The sequence below is a fragment of the Aspergillus ambiguus genome (assembly GCF_047715705.1).
Source record: "Aspergillus ambiguus strain CBS 117.58 unplaced genomic scaffold BDV59scaffold_9, whole genome shotgun sequence".
Taxonomy (NCBI): Eukaryota; Fungi; Ascomycota; class Eurotiomycetes; order Eurotiales; family Aspergillaceae; genus Aspergillus; species Aspergillus ambiguus.
The window spans coordinates 517043-532704 of NW_027395522.1; the positions used below are offsets into that span (position 1 = coordinate 517043).

The following is a 15662-nucleotide window of genomic DNA, read 5'->3' on the forward strand; positions in this document are numbered from 1 at the left end:
ATACGCCATGGGCCACCCATCTGCTGGAGCTCCCGAGCATCTCTTTCTTGCGGAACTTTTGCAGAAACATGGAATTACATCCGCTATATTCTCGCTGGACTATACATTAAGTCACAATGCCACGTTCCCCAAGCAACGCGACGAGGCCCTGGCGGCGTACGACTGGCTGCGAGAAGACCTTGGTGTTGACAATGGCCGGATCGTAGTGATCGGCGATTCTGCCGGTGGACATCTTATCCTGTCGTTCTTAGTCGGATTACACGAGCGAGAGCTCGTATCAAATCTGCAGTTGAGAGAAAGAGCAGAGAAGCCGGCAGCTGCAGTGCTCATAAGCCCGTGGGTGAACCTGCACACATCGCACTCACGCTTCTTGGAGCTACACTGGGAGGAACGGCTCTTTAAACTGTCACTGGATACTTGGTGCTCGCTACTTTTCCAGGATACCTCAAAGGATATTGTGAATGTCTATGGTAATCTTGCCCTTTCGCACCCCGACCGGGGCTCCTGGGTTGATATCCTTCCCCAATACACGTGGGTTTCCGCTGGGTCAGAGGAACTGGCGTTTCGTTATGATATTGAAGATTTTGTGAACATTGCCAAACAGGATGGCGCAAACATTGTCCTCGAGATCGAGCAAGGGAAAGACCACTCATGGCAATGTGCAGAGGCTTTCAGGCAACATGGTCTCTTACTTGATATGGCAGTGGATGTAGACGACCAAGCAGTGATGCAAGGATATAGACATATCGCAGAGGTCATGTTACGTCTTTACAAGACAGGAATGCGTGTTCTTAACTAGCAAGGTCATCTGACGTTGAGATTACACAACTTGCGCCTGCAAAACCATTCAAAGGTTTGACTTGTATCCTGAAAGCGCTCCATAGAAAGCCCGTGCGTAATCATGCGTCCTGTCATTTCCAAGGGTACCCAGCCCCATCCGATTCATGGCGTAGGTGAAAGTGATCTTCCGGTCCAGGTCCATGATAGCGACGGAACCTCCCCATCCACCCCAGAAGCAGACCCTGCCAGAGGGGAGCCAGTCGAGCTCCGGGTTCGTGAGACCGAATCCCATGCCAAAACGAAGAGGTATTCCGATAACCAGATCTATCCCGTTGACCTGCTCTTCAAAGATCTTGTCAATAATGGCCGGAGAAAGGAACCGGCGACCGTCCAACGATGAACCGTTGTTGGTCACAATAGACAACAGGCGGTTCAATCCCGCTGCATTCGAAAACCCAGCATAAGAACCGACACCCACGTTGCGGAATTCAGGGGTGTTGGACACTTCTGCCGGTGTGGGAGTACCCTTCATCGCTCGCACCATTATCGATTGCATTTCGATCCCCGGGGGAAGTTTGAATGGCTCGGGTGGAATCATCTCGCCGATGCGCGACCAATGCTTCTCAGGTACGGGCAGATACGCACTCGCATTGAGAGGATCGATGAACTCCTCGTGGATGAATTGACCAAGCGATTTACCTGTGATGCGCTGGACCAGCTCACCAATGAGGTAGCCCTGGGATTGCAGATGGTAGCCTGACTTGGTGCCTGGCGCCCACCAGGGCTTCTGTTGGATGAGCTTCTGGGTTGCGAGGGCAAAGTCAAACATCTCAGGGACCTTCAGAGGGGGGTCCCATGATGGTAACCCGGCACTGTGGTTCAGGAAATGGCGGACCTGGATATCGTCTCTACCATCGCCGCCAAACTCTGGCCAGTATTTCGTGACTGGCGCGTAGAGGTCCACTTGGCCCCGGTCGGCTAGGAGAAGCATGGCTAATGCCATCCATGTTTTGGTTGTCGACCAGACCGGCACAATGGTATCTTCTTTCCATGGGTTGGTTTTTGCTGCATCAGCGTAGCCTCCCCAGAGGTCGATGACGGTTTTGTCGCCGATGGTAACGCAGATAGATGCCCCCACCTCGTTTCCGGAGGAAACGTGTTTCTGGAAAATATCACGGACGGCGGCGAATGCTGGATCACAAGTTCCGTGGACTTCGGCCATTTTGAATGTTTGTGTGCGTGTTATGGCTCGTCCTAGGACGGGATGTGGGCCTATTTATGATGGCGCTGATGGGGATATCCATCGCGAGGGGTTAGTGCTTACGCTTATGCCGAGGTCGGAATGGCATAATTTAGGCATCACATCGACTGAAGTACGCCTTGTGTTCAAGTCAAACACAATAAATTATAAACCATACGGACGGGAGTCATAACGTGCGCTGGAATTCAGTCTAAGAACTGGTGTTTACAGCGCGATGTAATCGCACCTGATGTTTGGTGACAGATGACGTCAGATACCAATGCTGCCTTCAGGAACCACCACATATCAGCATAGTCCATATGGGCCGACCACAAATAGCTACGATCTATTTAGGACACAAATTCTAGAATACTCCCAAATGCCCGATGCCGTCCAAACACTCCATCTGCCGAACCGCTGATGTAACCGCGGATCTGTCCATCAATGACACCATCACTCCAGCTCTTCCGGCCGGGCCTATCCGTGTAATAAATATCCCGGGTCTGCCGTATACGATGCAGTTCGCAGCTCCGAAACGTCGAGATGGCGTCCGCAGACTCGTCGAGTAGTGATACACTGTCGCATCTTCCTACTGCGCACCCTGAGCGCAACGCAAACTTCGAACCTATCCGATCCACAACTGTCTCCCGACGTCAGACAAATGTCGACCTTGCGCGGATCGAGTCGCTGCGTCTGACACATCAGTCGACTGTCGGGTCAACTACGGGACCGGAACCTCGAGAAAAGTGGCTTCCCTTTGGTGGAGGGAAAGATTACCCTCCTAAGCTGCCTGATCCAGAGAAATATGTCGTGGAATTTACAGACGCCAACGATCCATATCACCCGCGAAATTGGCCCTTAGCACGAAAGTATGTATATGTATCTGGCGGATGCCTTACAAGAACTAACGATGCTTAGAATTGCACTGTCGGCCATGCTTGCATTTGTCACATTCACTGCGTCGTTCGCCAGTGCCATCTTCTCTTCGACAGTCGGTCAGGTCAGCGAGGACTTTGGTATCAGCACGGAGGTCGCAACATTGGGGGTAACTGTATATGTGTTGGGCTTCTCTGCTGGACCAACATTGTGGGCCCCGGCATCTGAGCTAATCGGGCGAAAGTGGCCCATCACCGTGGGAGTGTTCGGATATGCCATATTTACCATCGGGACAGCGACAGCAAAAGATGTCCAGACGCTCATGCTGACCAGATTCTTCGCCGGGATGTTTGCTGCTAGTCCGATTGCTATTGTGCCAGCTGCGTATGCAGATATGTACAACAACAGTACGCGAGGTATAGCAATCGCAATGTTCGCGATGGCTGTGTTCGTTGGCCCATTCGCATCACCGTTCACCGGGGGCTTTATCACACAGAGCTATCTGCATTGGCGTTGGACAATGTATATCTCTGCAATAATGGGATTTCTGGGCGTGGTGCTGCTGGTGCTCTTCTATAAGGAGACATACCCCCCCGTCCTGCTAATGGAAAAGGCAGCGACCCTCCGCCGCCAGACGCGCAATTGGGGAATTCATGCGAAGCAAGATGAAGTTGAGTTGGACTTCAATGAACTCATCAACGTTAACTTCAGCCGACCCTTCCGCATGTTGTTGACGGAGCCTATCGTTTTCTTGGTGACACTGTAGGCGCCTGTAAACCTAGAGACCTATGATCATAGCTGACGGGCACAGTTATATGTCATTCATCTATGGGTTGATGTATGCCCTTCTTGCTGCATACCCAGTCGTGTTCCAGGGCATCCACGGAATGAATCTTGGAGTCGGTAGCCTTCCCTTCATTGGGTTAATTGTGGGCGAATTTTTCGGGGGGATATACATTCTCATCGTGCAGAAATCATACATCAGGAAACTGGAGGCCAATAACGACATCCCGGTACCAGAATGGAGATTGCCCCCGTGTATCGTTGGTGGATGCGCCTTCACGATTGGACTGTTTTGGTAAGTCTCTCTTCACCCGTGGCCGCTTCATGGGGCAGCATCTGATCGGCCGCAGGTATGGATGGACCGGTTGGACAAAAAGTATCCATTGGATGGCCCCTACTGCGTCGGGTGTTTTCACCGGGTTTGGGATCTATGTGATCTTCCTGCAATGCTTCAACTACCTCATAGATTCGTATCTCCAATTGTAAGTAGCGGAAACCCCCTATGAACAAAAAGCAATTCTTACTGATAGGACAGTGCCGCATCGGTGTTCGCCGCGAATACAATCCTACGAAGCGCTATCGGGGCCTGCTTCCCATTGTTCTCGAGGCAGATGTTTGTGAATTTGGGGGTGCAGTGGGCCGGAACACTGCTAGGGTGCTTGGCGGCTATCATGATCCCGATCCCGCTAGGGTTCATCTTGGTTGGACCACGGTTGCGTAGTCGAAGCAAATTCGCCCCAGCGGCAGTGGTCTTTGAAGAGAAGGGCTAAATTGGCGGCTTCTACTATGTTGAGGAGACATAGAGTTCAAAGTTACCCAGCGATGGCAAAAAAGACAGCGGTGAGTGATAAGTGACGTAGATGACTGAACATGCCATTTGTCACGCCGGGATTTTGGTATTGCCACCATGTGTATGCTGCTGCAGTCGTTCATAGTCGGCGAGATGGTTTTTAGATTGCCCCGAACATAGTGAGCATTTTCCACCCATAAAGCTACGTGCCTCTGCCAAGAGATAGATAGAGCTATGTACGCGGTAAGAGCTCGATAGATAAGACCCACGGCGATACGGCAAGTTTTGTGCTCGACATTATCGGCGATATCCGCTTTTCAGATGATTTAGTGAGCGCGACTCGTGGTCGACAGCCCGAACGGCCATCCTGATTCGACCTAAGGTTAGATCGGCAAATTGACCCAGGGTCTAAGAGACCCATCTACGGCTCTTCCAGCACGCGGACTGGCCCGCCGCTGGCTTCGCCAAGATGACAGCCTGAGGGGCTTCACTGATAAGACGAATTTTTTTTTGTCAGGTCGCGTGGGTGAAATAAAACTCGGCCTGGACCCAGCTCCGTGGGAGGCTTTTTGCTTCTTGTGTCTTCGGCCTCAGGCGGATTGCCTCAGTCTTAAATCTTTTGTTTTTGACTACGCGTCAAAAGTCACTTTGACTTTCATTTCACTATGCGTCTAGAATGGGTGCATCGGGCGAACCTATGGGTGGCCCAAAGCCCAGTCGGTTGGTGGTTTCGCTTGGAGAACTCTGGTCATGTATGCGATTCTTTTCTTGCGGATATTGGTCGTGATCGGAAAAATGATCCTAACTGTCAGTAGCCCAAAGAACGGAAAGGAAGCTTCTTCTTCACCGAAATCCGGGCTGGCCTCGCCACTTTCTTTGCGATGGCCTATATTATCAGTGTCAATTCCACCATCACCTCCGAGTCTGGTGGTACCTGCGTCTGCCCTCCGGAAAACTACGCCGACCAATGTAACAGCAACACCGAATATTTGATTTGCGTCCAGGAAGTGAAGCGCGATCTGGTGACGGCCACAGCCGCCATCGCGGCGCTGTCGACGTTCTTCCTGGGATTGCTGGCTAACTTGCCTGTCGCGCTCGCTCCGGGCATGGGTTTGAATGCTTACTTTGCCTACACAGTGGTTGGATACCATGGTTTCGGCATGATTCCGTACAGCGTTGCTCTGACTGCAGTGTTTGTGGAGGGTTGGGTGTTCCTGGGTCTGACGCTGCTTGGAATCCGACAATGGCTGGCTCGTGCGTTGCCCGCATCCATCAAGCTAGCGACAGGTACCGGTATTGGGTTGTATCTAACTCTTATCGGCCTCACATACAGTGCTGGTATTGGTCTGGTTACCGGTGCGAGTGATACTCCGATCGAGCTGGCTGGATGCCAGGATTCCCTGCGCGACCCTACGACGGGTCTGTGTCCTAGTGCCGATAAGATGCGCAATCCCGCCATGTGGATTGGCATTTTCTGCGGTGGTGTCTTCACGGCATTTCTGATGCTGTATCGTGTCAAGGGCGCCGTCATTATCGGTATCTTGCTCGTGTCCATCATCTCGTGGCCCCGACCGACTCCCGTCACTTACTTCCCCCATACCGAGCTCGGCAACAGTATGTTCGACTTTTTCAAACAAGTGGTGACATTCCATCCGATCCAACGGACTTTGGTGGCTCAGGAGTGGGATATCTCTGGACATGGTGCACAGTTCGGACTGGCTTTCATCACCTTCCTCGTAGGTATCCATTACTGCCACGTGGATCCGCGTGCTAACCGGAAGATAGTACGTTGACATTCTTGACACCACGGGTACATTGTACTCGATGGCCCGCTTTGCTGGTACCATTGACGAGCGGACCCAGGACTTTGAGGGCAGTGCGCTAGCTTATGTATGTCTCATGTCCGATATCATCCTGTACTCTTGCAACCCTCGCTAATGCTTCTTATTCAGACGGTCGATGCGATCTCGATTTCAATCGGATCTTTATTCGGTAGTCCCCCAGTCACCGCGTTCGTCGAGAGTGGTGCTGGAATCTCGGAAGGAGGTAAAACCGGCCTCACCGCGTGCGTGACCGGGATCTGCTTCTTCATTGCGGTCTTCTTCGCTCCTATCTTCGCATCCATTCCGCCGTGGGCAACCGGATGCACCCTGGTTATCGTTGGCGCTCTGATGTGCAAGGCCGCGGCGGAGATCAACTGGAAGTACTACGGTGACGCCATCCCGGCCTTCCTGACTATCGCGATCATGCCGTTCACCTATAGTATCGCGTATGGGCTGATCGCCGGAATCCTGAGCTATATCACGCTCAACGGTGGCGTGTGGCTGATTGAGAAGGCGTCGTTTGGGCGCATTGTGCCACCTAACAAACACGATGAGAAGGATCCGTGGTCGTGGAAGATCCCTGGAGGAATTCTCCCTCCCTGGCTCAAACGCCTTGTTCATGGGAAGCGGGACTTCTGGCGGGAGGACGAGGAAAGCTCCGTCGATTTAGGGGTTGTGCCCGAGGGCTCACTGTCCAGCCATGAGAATGGCGCTGAGAAGCAACGGGTTCAGGCCCCCGCCAAACAGACGGCCTGAAAGCGGCCATAATTCATATGTATATAGATAATCTGGGACGGACAGGCTGGGGCCTGGTAATGGCTTTGTGATATATGGGACCCCTGGCGTTGATCGTGGTAATATATGATGCATGCATCTACGAGCAATCAATCCGATAGTTAAGTGATAACTACTGCGTAAATCCTACCCAGGTGGAATTCAACTCCGGTCAGATGACTCCCTTTCCAAGCCCTGATTGGTCGGAAGTGTAGGGCGGAAATTATTGAAATTCACAATACGCGGCATACCGTCGGCCCGCCTCCCAGCGGCACCGCCCGCAGCCACCAGCCGTGTAATACAAAAACGTTCGGCCGAGCGGGGAAGGTTGATAGGTATGCCGTCGGTGCTTTTTTTTTCTATCCCTTTCTACTCCGTACTCTGTACCGGGATACTTTTTCCCTTCCTCTCGGATCATCGGATTCCTGCCCGATTCCTCCTCGTCCCCATCATGGATTAATTGCTCTCTCTTTCCCTTAATGTCCGACTCCAAACGCCTGTTGGCTCCCGCCCCGCCGGGGGTCACCACTGCCAATGACTCGCAGCAGCGCCGGAAGAACGTCGGTACCGCCTGTTTGGCGTGTAAGACCCGCAAGCTGAAGGTATCCGCAGGCGCGCTCCTTGACATAGTATACTCCGGCGACGGAGTATGCCCTGAGCATATTCGAGTCTAGTGACTAACTGATTTCTAGTGCACTGGGGTTGTCCCGTGCGCCAACTGCATCAAGAGCCGTCTGGAGTGCACGCTGGACTATACCGCAGACAAGCGGCGGCGCGGTGCTTTGAAGCGGAAAATCGATCAGCTGGAGGAGAAAGAAGATCTCTTGATCCGTCTGGTCGATGTTCTGCGGGAAAGTGGTAACTCGCGGACCGGCCCACTCATCAATCTTATCCGGAGTAATGCCTCCCTGGCGGAGATCCGATACTATCTCGATCACAAGTTGCCCCGGTCCGAGTTGGAGCAGACTCCGGAGCTTGCCGAAGTTTGCCATGAAATCCAGCATGTCCAGCAGGCCGAGTCGCGGTCCATCCGACGTATCCTTGATGCCAAGCGGCTATCTGACATTCCCCAATATCAGGTTCCTGCGCGGCCATGGACCAATGTTGTCGAGGATAATGACTTTGTATCACATCTGGTGTCCCTCTGGTTCACTTGGAGTCATCCATTCTCCAACTGGCTTGGCCGGGACCGTTTTGTGAAGGATATGCAGGCTGGCTCGCTAAATGCGCGATTTTGCTCACCCTTTCTGGTGAATATCATTCTGGCGGAGGCCTGTGTATGCAAATCTTTCCTTCCGCCAGATAGTCCCCATGATGCTGACTACCTCAGACGTATTCAGATTACCCCGAAGCGTATGCAGTGCCGGATGACGTTGCCTCGAAAGGAGCCCATTTCTACGACGAAGCCAAACGGCTATTAGACAAGGAGGAGGGCCGCATCACTCTTCCCACAGTGCAAGGGTTAGGTATTTTGTGGGCGTGGTAAGCTCCCCCTCCAACCTACGGTTCCAGACTAATAGTCGTAGCGCATCTATGACGGGACGAGACAGGCAGGGATGGATATACCGCAGTCAACTGGCCTATGCTGTGCAGGAGCTTGCCCAAAAACATTCCTTTCTCGCATCGAAAGCTGACGATGATACTCTTCGCACGGTCCGAGTAATTCATAATACCCTGTGGGGACTGTTCAACATTTCGACGTAGGACCCCCTGCCCACGACAAACCTCCTCGGCCTCGTTCATCCACCGCGAACAACAAGCAACTGACACGCCCCTCCAGGATGCATGCATTATCTGAGAAGAAGACCCCATTAATCAGACCCCCACAGCGGCAGTCTCTCCCGCCCGTCGAACACGAGTCTGGTCACGACGAGTGGGTGCCGTATCCCACTCAGAGTGAAGGCCGGAAGGCACATATCGACTGCGTGTTTAACGCGCTCTGCTCACTAAATCTGATCGCTTACGATGCCGCTAATCACCTGTTTAAGAGTAACACCGACCGTTCTCGTTCGGAGTCTGAGAAGACAACTTCCGATTTCCACAATCGACTCCGCGAATGGGCTGGCCGACTCCCATCCTGTCTCGCGGAAAAAAATAATGACACACCTCACGTTTTATGCTTACAGTATGTAACCTCCGCCAAACTTGCTTTATCAACTAACATCCCTAGTATGTACTATCATACAATCTTAATGACTATATACGCTCCCCTCAAAATACAGGCCAACAATGCCGACCCTAAACCAATAGAAATAACCCCCTTTGATGCAAGAAACGTCTGTCTTGCATCTGCCCGAGCTGTCGCCGGGCTCATCCGCATTCACCAGAAACAGTGGGGCCTCGACCGAATGCCTGTCCGCAACATCCAGTGGGTTGCAGCCGCGCTGTTCACCCTCCTCGATGATCTTGAACAGCCCGACAACCGCGCCGCATTCATTAGCCTAACAGTTTCGGCTAAGGCGCTTTCACGTCGGTGGGGTTCCTGTAAACTTATCCTGCAGGCCGTCGAAGCTACTGCCCATGATTCAAAAACATTTCTGCCAACCGAGACAGATCCGCTCTTTGCCGAGCTCGATACGAATCACCGGCCTCCTCCCCATGTCCCGAGTGATGAAGCTTTTCTGGCCAGATTGGATGATTAGGCAGCAATGCGTTATACGCTGGTCTTGCTTGATACATTATGTATATACGGTTGAGTAATCCACGCCGTGAAAGAAAACCCTCACTTAAATATAAGAGTGCATTGTATTACTCGACAATTTTCGCAAACAGTATCATTATAGGTATATAACAATCGCTCTAGCTGAACAGAAAGACGCAGATAGGAATCGGGCCACTCGTGTTACACTTGCGAGCCGCCGGTATTTGTCGTCTCCTGCCTCGTGATCCGTTTTCTAATCCGATTTATCCACTTTGATAGGACACCATGCCACCATGCCCATATAATCAGGGTTGCCCCTGTGAGAGGAACGGTAACTGCCCAATAAACCCAGAATTTCCCCGAGGTCACCCAGGTATCGTCTGACGAGGTATTGAAATCAAAAAAATTGGATCCAAATATACCCTGCTTGGTCAGTCTGAACTTATGATACGAGAAAAGTAGCTACTTACAGAAACAAACGTCCCCGGGAGATATACCATTGACACTATGCCAATAGTGCTCATTATGGCACTTTCGGAAATCGTAGCAAGATTAAAGGCCTGCCTTCAAATTAATACGAGGATCCCAACTCCATGTCCGTCCATTGAGATGGGAATCATACCAGGTTGATTTCATTATTCAGCCGCTCTGTCAGGGACTTTGCCCGCATGCGCAGCGAGTGTATCTCTTTTTCAACGCGTAAAAGTCTCTGTTGTATGTTAATGACCAGTCCCCGCTTCCCTTGGCTTAGATCGGGAAATTCCCCTCGAAATCGCCGATGCTCGTCTCCCAGAATTTGCAAAGTATTTTGCGCCACTTCTAGGACTTCGCTCGTGTGAAAAATGTGCCTGGCAGTATCGTGTTGTCTGTTTATGTAAAGAAGACGATTAGTGTGTACTCTCTTCTGTAAGTGAGTTAGCGAATGCTCCTTGTTATATTCATAGAACATTGGGGATATCGCACTTTTTCAATCGGTCGAACAATGTCGCGGAGTAACCAAAAAGTCTTGACATATAGGCCGATCACAGACTCCGCAAACAGAGCATGCCATGTGAATGCGTAAAATTGTTCTCTGGGTGTTCGGGGAAGATTGTCAATTATGTGCTTTCGTTGAGCCTCTTCCAGGTTGATAAAAAGGATATCGATCTTTGATGGGGCTTCCCTATTGGAGGGGATCTCCCACTTTACGAGAATAGTCGTCTGTACCCAGTGGTAAACGACTTCGCTCTTCACCCATTTGGCCTTGTAAGTTGCCCAAGAAACTTATTATTTGTTAGTTTAATTTCGCCAATGGAGGTCGCTCTCAGGTAACTGACTGTGGTTTGTGAGAATGTCATTGTCGTCGATCGTGTAGTCGCTGAAGAAGGACCCGTTGAGGTCCTCACCATTAATGATATCCTCAAACCCTTTCGGGGGTTCATAATTCCCTTTGAGCACCTTGTCCTTGGCGAAACTATTCAATCTGTAGTTAGGTCATCTGCTGGGCGCATTGTTCCCCGGCGGGCGACTCGCACATTACTCTGGTCGACTCAGGTGAGCCCTAAAAATGTCAGTACGCCGTACAGCTGAGTTATCTGTGGGCTGCGTCGATTGGAAAGAGGAATACATTTAAGGCGGTTGCACTTTCCCATCGACTATTCCAGTCATTTCCGTCTGCGACGTTAATTTCTTGCTTCCATTCCGAATGAATTGTCTCAATTAACATACCCCACTCGGTTATATAGACGGTTGAGATTTCTTGGAGCTCCATGGTTAGACAGCAGTGGTAATGAGCACAAAATCCAACAAGGCACAGGACCGGCGCTTTATATTGCCCAGGCTGAATCCATCAGCTAAAACTACGGGGAGACTAGGCGCCGCGAGCAGGCTGATCTGCCCGTGGGCAGGAATCTACCAATCAAATTTCTCATTCACATCACCCCTAATGCATCAGCGGGGAGTCGCTCGGCAACACGAGGCAAAAAACTACTCTGGTAACCATCCCTGCAATTCAGTGAAGTCAATAGGTCCTAAAAACCCCAGGTCGGATGCCAGTGGTTCCATGGAGAAATCCCAAGTGAACACGCCTGGCGTGTCTGGAGATGGAGCCTCCATCGCTTGGTCAGTCGGTAAGCTGATGTGTTGCCGCTGGCCCTCGGTGGCTGTGCTACGCCCCGCTGCAGATGGCAGTTGCTGCGGACTGGTCAGGACTTGTTCGCGCGCGGCTTTCAAAAAATGCAGAGTGTTTCGGGCAGACAAGCTAAATGATCCCATCTGCCGCAAAACGTCCTCGCACCTAGCCCACGTTGAGTCGATCGTTGCTTTTTCTAGCTCGTCTGAGATAGGCCGACACGTGTAAGACATGATTATAACCATCCCGGCGGTTGATGTGTCTATATTTTGTCAATGTCATTTAATCGGGGACATATGTTCGCTGGGTATGAAGCATACAGAAGCCATTATACCACCAAGTGTCCGTTGCTGAATCCAGATGGGTGTCGTGGACAAGGGATATGAGGCTGACCGCTGACTTGACACAAGCTGCGGCGCACTTGGTCAAGATCGACGTGTGTATCGTACTATGAGCGGCGGGGCGGCGGTCCGGGCTATCTGTGCAATTGGAGTTATCGGAGCAGAGTTGTGTGAAGATGGGTCGATATAGAAGAAGATGGAGGTAAAGGTATCTGCCGAATTAGAAATAATTCTCTCCGTGGCGGTGTCTGCTTACCTTGCATGGAGAACATTCCGCTGCCGTGCCAGAATGAGTTGTGTCGCTGGATCACTTGGGGACCCTTCTTGGGTCGTCCAATTCAAAATCGGGGGCAGATTGGACTCGTACTCGAATAACTTCTCTTCTAAATCGATGATAACATCAAGACCACCCTGTCTTGTCGTGGAACCAGTAGAGGTCGCACCCCTTTTGCTGTGCCAGGCTTTGTATATATCAGACAGTATGCTGTCTAGAATTTTGTATAACTCAATTGCGGCGATGTAGAATGCCATCACCGGTGGCCCTTGCTCCTCTGTCGATCCCGTTCCAGGGCTCGCCGGTAATGGAACGCTGGATAGGTGAGAGGTCATTGTCGGCCGACCATAAGTCATGCTCACAAACATATCCATCATCACGCATCCATGCCAAGTCCGCCGTTGGATTTCACGTTCAAGTGGATGCTGGCTGTCATCCAACTGCACCTCATGGAGGCCAAGCCCCTGAGCCACGCGACAGGCCACACCGATCGAGTGCCAGCATCGATGAGGGTATGGGGTTGATTGCAAAAAGAGCACAGTAAGCAAGAAACATTGCACAGTGCCGACCGTCCGGATGTCCAGAATATCAAGACCGATAAACCGCTTCGCCCTGAGGAAAAAAGTATGGGCTGCCGCTTCTCGTTCATGGACCGGTATATCAGCAAAATGGCAACCAAGGGCAAAAGCCATGTTGAGCGCACATATAAATACAATCGATCTAGAACCTGAGTGGGCTTTGTTTCCTAGACCAATGTCAAGGCTGCTTAACGGCTTGCCGGGCTGGTATCGCCCGATCCACAGGTTATCGTAGGCATCCTGGAAGCTTTTCCGGTCGAAAAACGGGTAAAGGCAGTATATTCGGTCCCAAAAGCAGTCCAGTAGATGATCTGCTAAGTCCCTTGATGGGAGTAAAAAGTCGTCTACTTGGAACCTGCCTTGTGGTTCCGGTAATCGTTGCGTCAACGACGATATTTGGTCCCTGAGACTAAGTCGGCTGGCGATTTCCCCGTGTGTGTCACAGTGCGTTCCACTAGGTCGTTTTTCCGAGACTCTATTCATTAGCCGCATTAGAGAAACGGTTGACGAGCTACCGAAATACTCATTCACAGATCTCCTAGACTGGTCCGCAGAACTTATTGCGCCCATCCCAGTGACGTTGCTATCAAACTCAAATGGAGTCGAAGAGTAGACTTCCGTCTCTGTCTGCGGGGAACAATATACATGTGCGCCACTGCTTACCGGATGAAAATTGGCCTGCTCCGAGTTGGGCGTCTGGTGTGCCGGAGATTGCTGTGGTTGCGCATTCAATGTAGCCGACGAAACGCCCTCATCTAACAACACAGTGGAGTCATTGTGGCCATTATCAAGTACCACAGAGTCTCTTGCTGTATCCATACCTCTAAAATCAGGTACCGCAATACCTGCTTTGATGCATGTTTCTTCCAGCTGGCGGATGCGATGATGAAGCGTCCGGAGATATCTACATTCAAAATTAGCACCGGCTATGCAATATGTCAGACGAAAGGTAGCTCACTCATCATTACTAGCGGATCTAGCGTTCTCTGACGTCTTGTAAAGACATTCGGAGATGTTCAGTTTGCGTGCCTTGCATGCACTGCAGATTGGCTTTTGGCCATCACATCTTGCCTTCCGCCGCCTGCATGGCTCGCACGCCAAGGCTATTTTTCGGCGGCGAGGCCCCATATTGTTATGAGTGTTAGGCCGGCAGGACTGCATGGGGCATTGTTTGTACGGCGTATTCGTGGAAGTTGAAGGACGAAACATGTGGGGGGTGGGGAGCCTCTTTCGGGTCGGTTCCGGCGCCACCGGAACCTTCCGCCCGGCATTTTGTACGCACTGAAAGAGACAAGTTAGACAACCAACACCCATAGTCCGTACAGCAAAATATACGGGCCACGGTGTCGTTCTACCAAATAGATGATGCACAAAACATACATGGGAGCATCCATAGGGATGACTCTATTAGGGCACAATAGAAAAACTGGTACAAACCAACATAGATATGTATATGTATGTTCGATTCACACTATATATTTATAGGTTTGTATTAACTCCTTCAGCCAACTTAGGGAAAAGCTGTATTGCATTCCCAAAGTTAACCCTGTCCCTTAGCTCCTCGGTCATTTCGTAAGACTCCAGTTCTTCCAGAAAAGCAGGATAGGCAGTTATTGGCGCATATGGGAAATCACTGCCAAACAAGATATGATCAGGCGGTACCATCTTCAGTAGAAGATCCATAACTTGCGGGGACGCGCTCAGTGCGAGGTCAAAATGGAAACTGCGAAATGCCTCCATAGCCTTATCATAGGTAGTTCCAAATCGGTTCGAAACGGCAAAATCCGGTGCCTTTCGCATTGGAGTTGTAACGCGTGAGATGAGGTATGGCAACGCCCCTCCGGCATGTGACAAGATGACCTTGCAGTTAGGGTACTTGAATCGAGTACCGTTCGTAATCATGTCCATCGCAGTGCGCGTTGTTTCATGTGGATAATCAATACTTGGCTGAGGTAGCTTCGGATTGACGGGCTTGGTATCAACTGGGTGCGTGGGGTGGACGAACACAACGCAGCCTCGTCTGTTGATCTGTTGAGCTCAGCCCAGATCGGCTCCACATCAGGATGGCCAAGATAGGTGTTGGAATCACCGTATCGAGTGAATAAAGTGACTCCATCAGCATGAAGAGTATCCAACCCATAGGCTATCTCTGCGAGGGCATCTTCCGTGTCCAAGATATTGGGCAGTGAGACAAGAAAGGCGAAAGACTTGGGGTCATTGTCCCTAAGCTGCGCCGCACATTGATTTAATTGTCTCGCAAGTTTGGCACGTCCCTGGCGATCGAGGAGGATGCAGGCTCCTGGCGCTGTAGCGGAAAGAACAGCAGTCTGGACGCCGAGACGCTTCATCAGGAGTTTGGACGCCAGAGGGGACCAGTGAGGAGTAGGCCAGCCGCTGGGGTCACCTCCCTGTTCTTCAATTGCTGATCGGAGGTGTGTTAGCTTCCGTCTTAACCATCGCAAAAAATTAGCGAACCTTTTGCATAAAACGGCGGGACGAAATGATGATGAGTATCGATCTTGTTGACTGGGGGACTGTGACTCCAGCCGATCGCCTTCTCCCCAAGCCAGTCTAATGCATGCTCTCTCATCGTGTAGTATGTACCCCGCCTGGAGAGAAAAACCAGAAGCAGAAGTACGAAGGGTGCCGATA

General features: G+C 51.2%; 7 protein-coding genes across 7 annotated transcripts; 4 read left to right on the top strand and 3 right to left on the bottom strand.

Annotated features, from left to right (window-relative positions):
• Nucleotides 1–7: 7 nt before the first annotated feature.
• BDV59DRAFT_200660 (alpha/beta hydrolase) lies at nt 8–799 on the top strand (the record flags this gene model as incomplete). The annotated part of the gene is made up of 1 exon (XM_073693635.1): nt 8–799. The coding sequence occupies one exon, from the start codon at nt 8–10 to the stop codon at nt 797–799; it is 792 nt and encodes a 263-aa protein (XP_073549627.1).
• Nucleotides 800–823: 24 nt separating this feature from the next.
• On the bottom strand, nt 824–2044 carry BDV59DRAFT_165002 (serine hydrolase domain-containing protein). Its single transcript, XM_073687636.1, has one exon. The coding sequence runs from the start codon at nt 2000–2002 to the stop codon at nt 848–850; it is 1155 nt and encodes a 384-aa protein (XP_073549628.1). The 5' UTR covers nt 2003–2044; the 3' UTR covers nt 824–847.
• Nucleotides 2045–2563: 519 nt separating this feature from the next.
• BDV59DRAFT_212127 (MFS transporter) lies at nt 2564–5120 on the top strand (the record flags this gene model as incomplete). Its single annotated transcript, XM_073695962.1, has 5 exons — nt 2564–2889; nt 2939–3658; nt 3708–3974; nt 4030–4161; nt 4215–5120. The coding sequence occupies 5 exons, from the start codon at nt 2564–2566 to the stop codon at nt 4447–4449; spliced, it is 1680 nt and encodes a 559-aa protein (XP_073549629.1). The 3' UTR covers nt 4450–5120.
• BDV59DRAFT_165046 (NCS2 family permease) lies at nt 4874–7195 on the top strand. Its single transcript, XM_073687637.1, has 4 exons — nt 4874–5221; nt 5285–6205; nt 6255–6359; nt 6422–7195. The coding sequence occupies exons 1-4, from the start codon at nt 5135–5137 to the stop codon at nt 7046–7048; spliced, it is 1740 nt and encodes a 579-aa protein (XP_073549630.1). The 5' UTR covers nt 4874–5134; the 3' UTR covers nt 7049–7195.
• Nucleotides 7196–7413: 218 nt separating this feature from the next.
• On the top strand, nt 7414–10050 carry BDV59DRAFT_175146 (putative C6 transcription factor). The gene is made up of 7 exons (XM_073689202.1): nt 7414–7668; nt 7759–8343; nt 8397–8548; nt 8593–8766; nt 8847–9191; nt 9237–9849; nt 9987–10050. The coding sequence occupies exons 1-6, from the start codon at nt 7546–7548 to the stop codon at nt 9706–9708; spliced, it is 1851 nt and encodes a 616-aa protein (XP_073549631.1). The 5' UTR covers nt 7414–7545; the 3' UTR covers nt 9709–9849; nt 9987–10050.
• An 88-nt stretch (nt 10051–10138) lies between these two features.
• BDV59DRAFT_192278 (uncharacterized protein) lies at nt 10139–14138 on the bottom strand (the record flags this gene model as incomplete). The annotated part of the gene is made up of 9 exons (XM_073692020.1): nt 10139–10267; nt 10330–10416; nt 10689–10969; nt 11024–11160; nt 11674–12079; nt 12138–12292; nt 12415–13637; nt 13674–13914; nt 13969–14138. 9 exons carry the CDS (start codon nt 14136–14138, stop codon nt 10139–10141), a joined length of 2829 nt encoding a protein of 942 aa, XP_073549632.1.
• Nucleotides 14139–14908: 770 nt separating this feature from the next.
• On the bottom strand, nt 14909–15600 carry BDV59DRAFT_200666 (uncharacterized protein; the record flags this gene model as incomplete). The annotated part of the gene is made up of 2 exons (XM_073693636.1): nt 14909–15432; nt 15486–15600. The coding sequence occupies 2 exons, from the start codon at nt 15598–15600 to the stop codon at nt 14909–14911; spliced, it is 639 nt and encodes a 212-aa protein (XP_073549633.1).
• Nucleotides 15601–15662: the final 62 nt, after the last annotated feature.